The 11,503-nt window shown below is 30.3% G+C and overlaps 1 protein-coding gene across 1 annotated transcript; it reads left to right on the forward strand.

The window, feature by feature from the left end:
• Positions 1–635: 635 nt before the first annotated feature.
• Positions 636–4,982, forward strand: Upf3 (UPF3 regulator of nonsense mediated mRNA decay). The gene is made up of 6 exons (XM_083100114.1): positions 636–1,093; positions 1,357–1,771; positions 1,870–2,021; positions 3,112–3,769; positions 4,004–4,218; positions 4,486–4,982. Exons 1-6 carry the CDS (start codon positions 950–952, stop codon positions 4,705–4,707), a joined length of 1,806 nt encoding a protein of 601 aa, XP_082956240.1. The 5' UTR covers positions 636–949; the 3' UTR covers positions 4,708–4,982.
• Positions 4,983–11,503: the final 6,521 nt, after the last annotated feature.

Genomic DNA, 11,503 nt, shown 5'->3' on the forward strand with positions numbered 1-11,503 from the left:
CGATCTAATAGCGAATTTGATTGAGTGTCCTAATGATAAATAAAATGGTAAAATATAATAGTATAAATAATTAAAATGATAAGATAATTAATACTACGAGTTATTATGATATTATTATTTAAAAGGAATAACGATATAATAATAATTTGTAGAATTAATTATCTTATTGTTTCAATTATCAATGCTTATTGTATATGAAATTTGTATACGACAGCTTTTAACATTTGCTCTACATATGGCGTTTTCGAATGGTCGGGTTTCACCCGACCCGGGGTAGTTTACTAGACGTCATTGACCAATCACAGTCATTCTTTTGAAGAATGTAATTACATTTTTTACTGTGATTGGTCAATGACATCTAGTAAACTACCCCGAGTTGGGTTAAATCCGACCATTCGAAAACGTCAATAGAATGGCTGCGTTCAGCAGAAAAAGCTGCTTTACAACAGTTGCAAAGTAGCTTTTTCTGCTGAACGCAGCCAATGCAGGATTTCTAGTAATTTACTAAACGATCGTGGGCACATCGTCAATTAGCCAATTTAAAATAAGATTCTCTCTGATTGGTCGATCGTTGCTACTTATCCTAGATATCGATCAATACGAGTGATTGTAGTCATACACAATCTGTCAAACGGGTCACTCCCGCGAAATTCGCATCGAGATTTATTCTTCGTAGCTAAACTTCACTAGTGTGACACTAACGATGAATTGAAAATAGACTACTTTTTTTAGATTTGTTTTTTTATTCTTGAACTAGCTGCACTTTTTGTTCCTCCTCTCTTCCTTGTCAAAGATGGCAGCGATCGCGTAAGCGTCAAAAGAAACATTTTCTCCTTGTGTGCTCCGAAAAAGCTAAATTATATATACTCCTCGTATATATATCTTCTATTTCGGACCGTAAAGATCTCGATCATTCCTGAAATCTCGGAAGGTCGTGTCGCCAGTCAAAATGACCGAGGAAACGCAACAACAGACTGAGGGTGCTGCGCAGAACGATAGCTGTTCCGCACAGCAGAACGAAACGCAGATCAATTCGGCGGATGTCGGAAAAGCCAAAGATAATAAAAAGGAAAAATGTCGTCCTATGACAAAGGTTCGTCTCGACAGAATTCTAATAGATGCGGATTTCTATCTCGATAAACGTTCTTTATTAATTTCTCGATAAACATGTAAACATAAAATAGGTTATGATAATCGATGTAAGAAAACATGTTCGGCCGGATCTTGTCAAATGACTCTAAAATATGAACAAATGTTTATATAGTTTACATTCGTTAATGTTAAACATACGTCTTACATCAAAAATATATCATCCAAAATGTGAAATAATATTATAATTTATTGTTTTTTTTTTAGGTGGTGATCAGAAGATTGCCTCCGACAATGACTCAGGATCAATTCTTGGAGCAAGTGTCACCATTGCCGGAACATGATCATTTGTACTTCGTGAAAGCCGACATGTCGCTCGGCCAGTTCGCGTTTTCTCGCGCTTATATTAATTTTATAGACCAACAAGATATCTTTATGTTTCGGGAGAAGTTTGACAATTATGTCTTTATAGATTCCAAGGGAGTGGAATATCCCGCAGTAGTAGAATTCGCGCCTTTTCAGAGATTACCAAAGAAACGAGTCGGCAAGAAGAAGGATCTCAAATGCGGCACTATCGAGAGCGATTTGTATTTTGTAAACTTCTTGGAAGGTTTAAAGAATCAGGAGGTTGATCCAAGTGTAACTCAATCGAAAACTGAATACTCTTATCAACCACCAGACAGTGAGTATTTTTTATTTACATATTTCTTATTCAAGTAAGGAGACACTACATGGACATTGAAAAATGTTTTAAAATTATAATGATTGTACATTGCATAGATACAGCAAAGAAAATCACAACAACTCCACTACTCGAGTATCTGAAACTTCGTAAACAGGAGAAGCAACGTCTTAGGGATGAGAAACGTGAGGAAAGACGAAGGAGAGATATAGAAAAACGGAGAACGAGAGATGATCCTGTTATTTCTAAGGTAGAGTAATTATTGGGATATATTAGAATACAACAAATACAGTATGGAATATGATATGGAATAATAATTATTTTGCTTGTAATAATTACTTATCAAGCTTGAAAACAGTTTATACTTCATTCTTTACTGTATTTGCTGATACTAAGTATTTTCATCTACAGCACATATATAATGTGGAAAACGATCAATCATCCAATTTTCCCACATCTCATCAAACACATCTCTCTACAAATATTAAATTTGAAGATGCGTTTTTTCAATGTTTCGTCAAAAATGCAAGCATATATAAATACAAAGAGAAAATCTTCCTCGATAGACTTATAGATAAACAAGAAAAATTATATAAGAATCATCAAAGATTCTATGAGTATGTTAAAAAGACAAAATCAATTAAAAGCACATTTGATGTCAAGAAACGATATTTAAATGCCAGTAATCAAATTAACTGTCAAACTTATTTCTATTTCCACAAAGGCGATCATGTAAGGAAAAATACTTTATTAGAAAAAAAATATAATTATTTCTATTTAAATTATTTTTAGTATTAGAGTATATACAATAATATGAAATATATGATTTTTCATGTACGCTAGTAGTCGCGAATTTCTTCCTGACTTTCACGTGTGAAAAAGTTGTAGTACGAAAGAATCGTATGTCTGTTTGAAGTGGCATGTAAAAGAATGGGAATCAGGAATTTAATTTTGTGAATCACTTCTACTGCTGCGTCGTGAGATAGGAAAAATCGATGTTGACCAGCGTCGATGGTTTTCTTAAGAGAGGGGCACTCATGATATATTTATCGCAATTACACTTTTGTATCTATGATTTTCTTAAAACCTTATGTGATTTTATACATACATATACATTGTAATATTGTAATTGTTTTACTGGTCTGTATCAAATTTTTGAGAAGAATATGTTTTTAATAGAAGCTAATTATACATTTATATTTGATAATTGTGTTTTCTCTGCATTTTGTTGTACAATGAAGTACACTAATATGATGAAAAAATATATATAAAAAAATACAAGTCTGTAAGATAATTGATAATAAATACTAGAAGGTACATAAGATATTATTTTTTCACAGGTTTTAAGAAATCCGGACTTAGATAAAGAATCGAGTAAGGACGACAAAGAAAATAAAGAGGAGAGAGATAAACTTTCGCCAAAGGAATTGAAGAATAGGCACAAAAGAGACGAAAAAATAAGAGAGAAATTATCGCGAGACCGGGAGATTAAACCTATCATTAAAGGGTATAGAGAGCGAATTGATGATAGAAACAAGGAAATAAAGCATCGACGATATGATGAGAAGAGGCCTTACGGAAGACGTGATGATCGAGAGGGAGTAAGAGAGGAGAGAAGGTTTGATCTCAAAGATGACAGAAGATACGAGGCGAAGGAGGAATTTAGGGAATCTAGAGACAGGAAGGTGGAGGAAAGACGCGGAAAGAGTTACGAGAAAATGAGACAAGAGAAGAAGAAGTTAGCTGAAACGAAGAAACAGATTGTTGATATTAATGGGGATGATGTGAATTCAAAGAAGATAAAAGAGGACTACGATATTGTACGAGAGAAAGAAGATGGAAATGGCAAAGAATCTGTGCATAAGGAGGATGAATTCAAACATGCCGGAGACAACGAATGCACGCAACATGATACTACCGAGGATCGAGTAACGGTGGACGCGATGCGAAATTGTGAGGATGAAACTGGAGAAGAGGGAAATGGTTCATCTAATCCTGGTGAGAAATAGTTATTTATATTTAGAACAATATTTATATATTTTCTCCCTTCATTTTTAATATCTTGAGAAAAATTTAATAAAAATTTTAATGGAAGATATGAGCAGAATATTTATTTTAAAGTGAGTAATTTGAGTCTGGTTGGAAATATAACGCAATCATTGTTTCGATTTCGAAAAGTTAGGGAAGGTATTGCGTAAACATTTTGCAACAATAACAAACAGATTAATATAGATGCGAACGACGAGGATGAATCTGAGGAGAAAGAATCAAAAGTCATGAAGAGGCGAAATTCGCTCGAGAGTGGCGGCGAAGGTGGCGCGGGCGACGGTAGCTGTCTGCGACGTCACAAATCGTTGGATGGAGATGGTGAAAGTAATTTACAGAAAAATGAGGAAAAAGAAAAGGATAAAAAGGATCCACGATTGGAACGCAGAATACGAAATAAAGTAAGAGGCTATATATTCGTTCAAGAAGCATTGTGCAAAGTTATTGTTCAATGGTTTATTATCATTCGTTATTATCATTCGTTTATTATCGTTAGTGCTATTGAATATGTAAACGTTCCTTGTCAAACATGTATACTTGATCGTTCTTCAACAATTTTGTTAACCATTTTTTCATTTCTTTTACGTGATTATAAATCAAATATGTATATACAATATGTCTGTGTATATTTATTAATTACAAATATCCAAAAACTATCTTGATTGCAGGATCGTCCAGCAATGGAGATATATAGACCCGGCATGGGCAAGTTCAGCAAGCAGCGATTAGAACGTGAAAAATCCAACAACGATGAACGAGCATCTCTTTCGCAAAGTCCGACGCCGAATCCAAGTACTTCTTCCTCCGTGACTGGCAAATCCGGGAAATCTGGAGCGACGGAAGTGCGCTCGATGACATTCAAACGCAGTGTCACTCGTGATGCAGTGTAATTTTTTCGAATCATTATTCGTCGCCCGCATCGCTCCATCGTGGTTGTGACGCTTTGATTTCGAACGAACTTACAGTAGATTTAATCATCATATAATACATAATTGTTCCCATTGTACTGTATAAAACATATATCATATCATGTAATGTGATGATTCTATACGCGCATCCAAGATAATTATTTTACGCACAGTCTGATTGCTCGTATTTCGTTTTTTTTTTCTAGACATGATTTTATTATGTAATATTAACGAATTAATAAATATAATATACTCTATTACAACTTTGTAATTTAGAACAATTATAGGAATAAGATTTTTTTAAAATATAACCTACTTTTCCAATGAGACACACACACACACACACACACACACACACACATATATATATATATATATATATATATATATATATATATATATATATATATATATATATATGTTAACATGAAATGAAACAACTCATTACTACTGCATTAATTAGTGCAATATTTTTAGAATAAATTTTAATAAAAAGTGACTCCATGTGATTTTGCAATCGAGTAATAATCTTTAGATTAATAGTTGGTAGATTTTTAATTTAATCTCGATTTTTACCTCGTATATAATATCTCTGTACAGATATTGGAGATGAAAAATTCGATTATTTTATTTTATTTTTGTTAATATGATTAGATGTTTTTCATGTTTTTAATAATCTGTTTAATAACCCTTTTTTTAATAATCTGTTTACACAATATCTCAATCTTTACAAGAAATCTTATAGACTGTATTATTACACAAATATTTCGACAGAATATCTTGGATAAAGCAATGAAGCTTATTCTATATACGAAATTCTTGTATAGAGATCTCGGATAATTTGTTTAAAACTCGGATAATTGTTTAAAATCATCAGAGAACACTCTCTAAAAGATATATCAAAGAAAAAAAAGAAGATCCTAATGTAATATTACTATTAATATTATTATTGAATGCAATCAAATTTTCTTCTTTTTGGTTATTTTTTAGTAACGTTTTAAAATGTTTTCGTGATTTATGTGAGAAATATAAAATTATCCATTCAGGATATTAATTACAAATTCAAGATTTTTATATCAAAATTTAAATGGGAGATTTTAGAAAAATCCTATTAATCGTATTTTTGTTATGGCAAATTGCAAAAGATGATACTTTTTTGAAATGCCTTTTAGATATTTATATTGGGAAAGGTTGAGTTTCGTACTTTTTGAACACCGATATATTACTTGATCAATTGGCATTTCTTCCTGCTTACATTAATTTCATGCACAATAGGATCTTTGTGTTTCGGTAGAAGCTTGACAATTACGTGTCTTCTCATCTTATTCTATAATATATATTAATAAAGGATTCGATTTTTTTGTTTTATAATTTTCCCTAACAACACACATGTCCAAAAGACGTCCATAAAATATCTAGAGGATAGCCAAAGGATATTTTATGTCCTCTGGATGTCCTCTCGATGACCTCTGGACATCTTTTGGACACGTGTGTCATGAGGATGACGTCCCATGGCGCGTATTGCGATACGCGCGTATCGAGCTCCGACCAATGACAGACGATCCGCCGTTTTTGATACGCTGATGATCCGCTGAATTCATTATTCGAGCGAATCGCTGTGCGATCCGCTCATACATATGTATCCCAGACAGCACAAAAAGGCCAAAAGATGTCTTAAAGATGTCTAGAGAACCTTAAGACGTCTTTAAGTCGTCTTTTAGATGTCTTTTGGACATGTGTGCTGTCTGGGATGATATGTATTGTTTCAGCTTTTTTATACATGTATAAAATATACATATGTAAAGTATACAGACTAAAAATGACACGTGGAATTGCTTTACTTGTAATTACTTCACTTTTTAGATGCATGCATGCTTGTGTGCGTGTGTTCAGTACGTCGGAGTTTGGTTCCTACTGTCCCATGAAGCGGATTACGCGGAAGCGGAATCAGCGGATCACCAATTATGAGACTGTTTCGACGTAATCTTTATCAGAATAATTCCATGGATTGGCGATCCGCTGAATCCGCTACCGCGTAATCTGCTCCATGGGACAGTAGAAAATCAAACTCCCGCGTATCAAAAACGGCAGATCGTCTGTCATTGGTCGGAGCTCGATACGCTCGATACGCGCGTATCGCAATACGCGCCATGGGACGTCACCCTAAAAGAAAGAAAATATATATTTTATATAATTATATATATTTACACATTAATATCAAATTTTATTTATTTGTTATGATTGTAGTATTTTACAATTTTTAAATATTATATTAATATTATATATATATATATCAGTGGTCAGGTTTCCTAATCTTAAATCAATATTTTTTTTTATAATTTTAAGCAATTTTTATTTTCCAAATATATTTTTCGCTTTTTTGTTTTTCAAAAAAGTAAATACGCGCATATAATCAGCATATGTTCAAGAATACATCTGGATGTTGTATTTTTTTTATCTCCTATATACATATAAAATCTATAAACTCTATACTCTATATAATCCTTTTTGAATGAACATTTTAATGCAAAACATAAAACATCTTTCCATATTAACAATTAATGTAAAAGTTTATAGTAAAATACGAAAACACTTATTTGTATATAGTATATTTATATGTATATGTGTGCTAGACAACAGAAATCTTTGATAGCGAAAAAATAATTACAAAAATGATTTGTTAATATCCACAACTTTTCACTAATCAAGTTTTTTGATCTTTTTATACTTATGTCTGCAATGTATCTACATATTGAAAAGGCCAATTATATGTTTCCAATTCCGAAAAAATAATTATATATAATTATATATAAAATATGTTCATTGTATATATTTTTTTATAGATCTATATCACGGATGTTAATAAAGATTATTTATGTACGAAAAATAATTAGAAAAATAATTTTTGTATTACTTTTTTTAGGAAGAAAATGAAGTTAGTGGTTAAATTATGTAATAATCTGTGTGTGTATAATTATACATATGTATTTACATACAATTATATATATAATTTTTTTTCCTGGATTTTCAATGGGACTTTCTCGGATGGAAACTACATAGAAAAAAGATCAATACAGTATTTTTATTCTTTTTTTTATATTAAGAAAAATCTGTGCATGCGTTTTAACTTCCTATTATTATCGATGAGAAAACTAATTCTAGAAATTTATTATTATTAATTATTATATGTCCTCGGGAATAATTGAAGAAAGCTGGCATTTATAAACCATTTTTCAAATATTCAAATATTAATATTTAATTCTTATTGCAGTTTATATAACACTCAGTTGATTAATTTTACAATTTAAAATACATCTAGCGTGTATTTTAGATATTTTCACAAATCCGTTCGATAGTCAAGAAAATTTATTCCGTTCCAGCAATCATCACTTGGTACACTGAACGTGCTAAGTCGAACAGTTTTTAAAAATTATCTTTGCAAGCGATTATGAGTTCTTATATAGATCACATACCGTTCAAATGTTATCTCGTCTTCACATACAATTCCTCTTACACAATCCTCTTCAGAAATCTACACGATCAAGGATCATAGGAGAGTTATATTAATTTAAAATTGTATTCATTACATGTGTGTCCAATGGATATCTTTTCCCTCGTGATTAATTTTCGATTATAATCACTATTGATATTTTTTGTGTAATATTTTCTATATGTAGGAAGAGATTTATTAGTTATTCATTACATCATCATTAAGTCATCGTTATATTGAGAAAATTTAATTTATACAGGGTGTCCCTGAATGGTCTGTACAAACTTTGTGAATAAGTTCCAGGGACCTAAACAAGCAGAAAATGTTCCATAAATATGGGGTCGGAAACGCTTGCTTCTGGAGTTACGACAGTTCGAAGTTTTCCTGCAATAGCTGGAGAAATTATCACGTCAAATCGCATAGGTGTTACAAAACTGTGTTTATTTATTTCCTCGGTTTTGCCACGGACATAACAGGACAGTACACTTGCTATAGCAAATGCTCGAAATACGCGATTGTAAAAAATTGCGATTGATAGTATTTCTTGTTCGTGGCGATTATAATGCAGCCGATACTAATTTAAAAAAGAAAAAATGTCACAAAACAGATAACTTTACAGCTATTTCTATTGAAACTTTAAAATGCGTATATATGAAAATCGATAATCAAATGTATAAGAATGTCTATCAATCAAAAAGGACTAGAATAGTATATTTTTTTATGTATATTTATTGTTCATTTTATTATATTCTAACATTAATTGCATTAGTCTAAAATAATAAAAATTGTTCTCGATCTGTAAATCGAGTATTGATATATTTTTATTGGTACTGGAAATTTCAATAAAATTTGAAGGTTCAAAACAGATAAAGAGGTAGAAGTTGTAAGGATGAAAATAGAAGAATTGTATATATTCAACATTAATAAAAATTCTGTAAGACAAAATTAAACAGAGGCGAAAGAAGATATTAGTAAACTCAAAATAGAATTTGTAGGTCAGGGATCATTATCGGAAGCACAAACGACGAGATTCAGTAGATTTTAAATTTCGACTCGAGTTAGCAGCGCTTGCTGTGCACTTAAATTTAGAATTAAATACAATTGAATTAAAGACATCGCTACCAAAAAGCTTGTATAGATCGGCGTTCGTTAAATAGAGAAGAATATCCTCATAAAGAATTACTAAATCAAAGAATTAGAGATTGGAAACGATAGTGTAGCAAAACAAACATTTTCTTGCTTAAACGAATCGGTTCTTTTCAATCTAATATGCGTGAATCAAAATTCACATGTTATCTAATCTACTTATTTTACTTTCAGTCATTGCTTCGGTGAAGCAATCATTACAATGTTTGCTGATAGATAAAGAGAAATATTAATTAAAGAAAAATATATTTTATGCAACGAATATTCGGTTAACTATTCGATCTATTCGGCAATATTTTTACTCTTCGGCCGAATATCAATCCACTATTCGTCAGATAACGAATATTTTTAAATGTCCAAACTAAAGGAAATAGTAAAATAGACCGTTGTTACTTTAGTCGCGGATGCATAGCTTTTACATGCTCGAATATCTATTTTATTTATGTGTAATAATAATAAAATTAAATAACACATTTATATTGTATATATGTATTTATTTAGTACATATTAGTATATAGTAGTTTTAAACAAAAGAAAATAAATTTTGTGATTACACCTACGAAATTTTAGATTTGGTTAGTTACAAAAAGCAAAGTAGGTGAATCTGATAGATGTTTGGTGACAGATGTTTGATAGATGATATGCTTTTTGCAACTGATCCTGTGTTATCTATGTAAAAATAATAATATTATATAAAAATCATAAATTTATATCAGTTTAAAAGTCAATACATTGATAAAATTTTTAACATTTAAATAAAATTTTGTTTGATAATTACTTAATTCTAATCTTTTCAAAATAATAAAATAATTTTTTAAATTATAGAAACAAAAAAAATATAAAAAATCAAGCTTTACAAAGATGCATGCAATAAAAATAAAAAAATGCAATACAAAAAGGCTAAGAACCAAATGAGGATGGTATTCGCAAAAATTACATTATTTATATCATAAAAATTACTAATTAAAATACAATATTACAAAAGTGTTGAAAAACGTAATGTTAAGTGTATAATAATAAATTAAATTTCGTCGATAAACATTTCAATCTTCTCCGGACCCTTTTCAATGTCGTATAAAAATTTGAATAGAAAAAACGAGTCGAAATATGTAATAAATATCAATTCGCAAGCAAATGTAACCAGATCTGATGCATGAACGTCAAAACAAAGCAAATGAAAAAACAGGCGCAACACTTTAAACGCAATTAACAGAAATATGTGTGTCAATGTGTAGTCGTATATGTAAAAAATTAATGCATGAATAAATTAAATAAATACATTCAAAGTAATTCGTAAAGAAAACGCCGCTAATAAGCATCCAGATAAGCTTCATTAAAGACATAATAATATAAGCTAAGAAATGTGTCCGTCGTTATCCAATATAGTAATTGTTACACCTTAGCTATCACATCCTATTTAAGTAATACTATTTTGGAACCTACACACAACTTATAACTAATGAAAACTTACTTGAAATGAGATTATATTGCGTTAACTGAAGAAAATTTGCTTGAGTGAACTATTTTATAGAGTTCAATGCAGAAAAATATATTCTCCTATATACGCATATATATATATATATATATATATATATATATATATATATATTCTTATATCAAGGAGGAAACTAATCTTAAAAATTTATTATTAGTTCTTTATTCTTCAGTTATTACCAAGAAGGGACTTGGTTACAATATTTCTAAACATTCATCCATCCATAACTTTTAAATTAAATCGCTATTTCTTATTATACATATATTTTCTGCTTTATATCTTTATACCTTTTACATTTTTTCCTCTTTTACGTATATATGTATATCCGTATCTATTTACTTCCATACCAGCATACTTTCTTACATATCTATTTACATACCTATACACCATGCATGCACTCATTCATTTACATTCCTTTATAAAATTTTAAATTTTGTTCTTATCATATCTTATCACATAGTGTCACATTTTTCCTCCTTTTATCACATATTTTCGCTTATAATTATAACTTATAACTTATTATTTCATTTATACATTTATTTATTTCTTTACCTCATTATTTTCTTTAACTATCTTTTACCATCTACTTCCATTTCTTTCTTACCTTATATAAGCTCTTCTATAATTGTTCTATACACTTTATTCTT

This window comes from Camponotus vicinus, unplaced genomic scaffold (genome assembly GCF_025532165.1).
Source record: "Camponotus vicinus isolate PSW18456_S1 unplaced genomic scaffold, iyCamVici1.0 SCAF_5, whole genome shotgun sequence".
Lineage (NCBI taxonomy): Eukaryota > Metazoa > Arthropoda > Insecta > Hymenoptera > Formicidae > Camponotus > Camponotus vicinus.

What these genes read in the sequence shown, in the direction of transcription:
- Upf3 (XM_083100114.1), top strand. Translation starts at nt 950, where the DNA reads ATGACCGAGGAAACGCAACAACAGACTGAGGGTGCTGCGCAGAACGAT. An exon ending in ATGATCCTGTTATTTCTAAG is followed by an intron (nt 2,022 to 3,111) that starts GTAGAGTAATTA and finishes ATTTTTTCACAG; the next exon opens with GTTTTAAGAAATCCGGACTT. An exon ending in AAATGGTTCATCTAATCCTG is followed by an intron (nt 3,770 to 4,003) that starts GTGAGAAATAGT and finishes AGATTAATATAG; the next exon opens with ATGCGAACGACGAGGATGAA.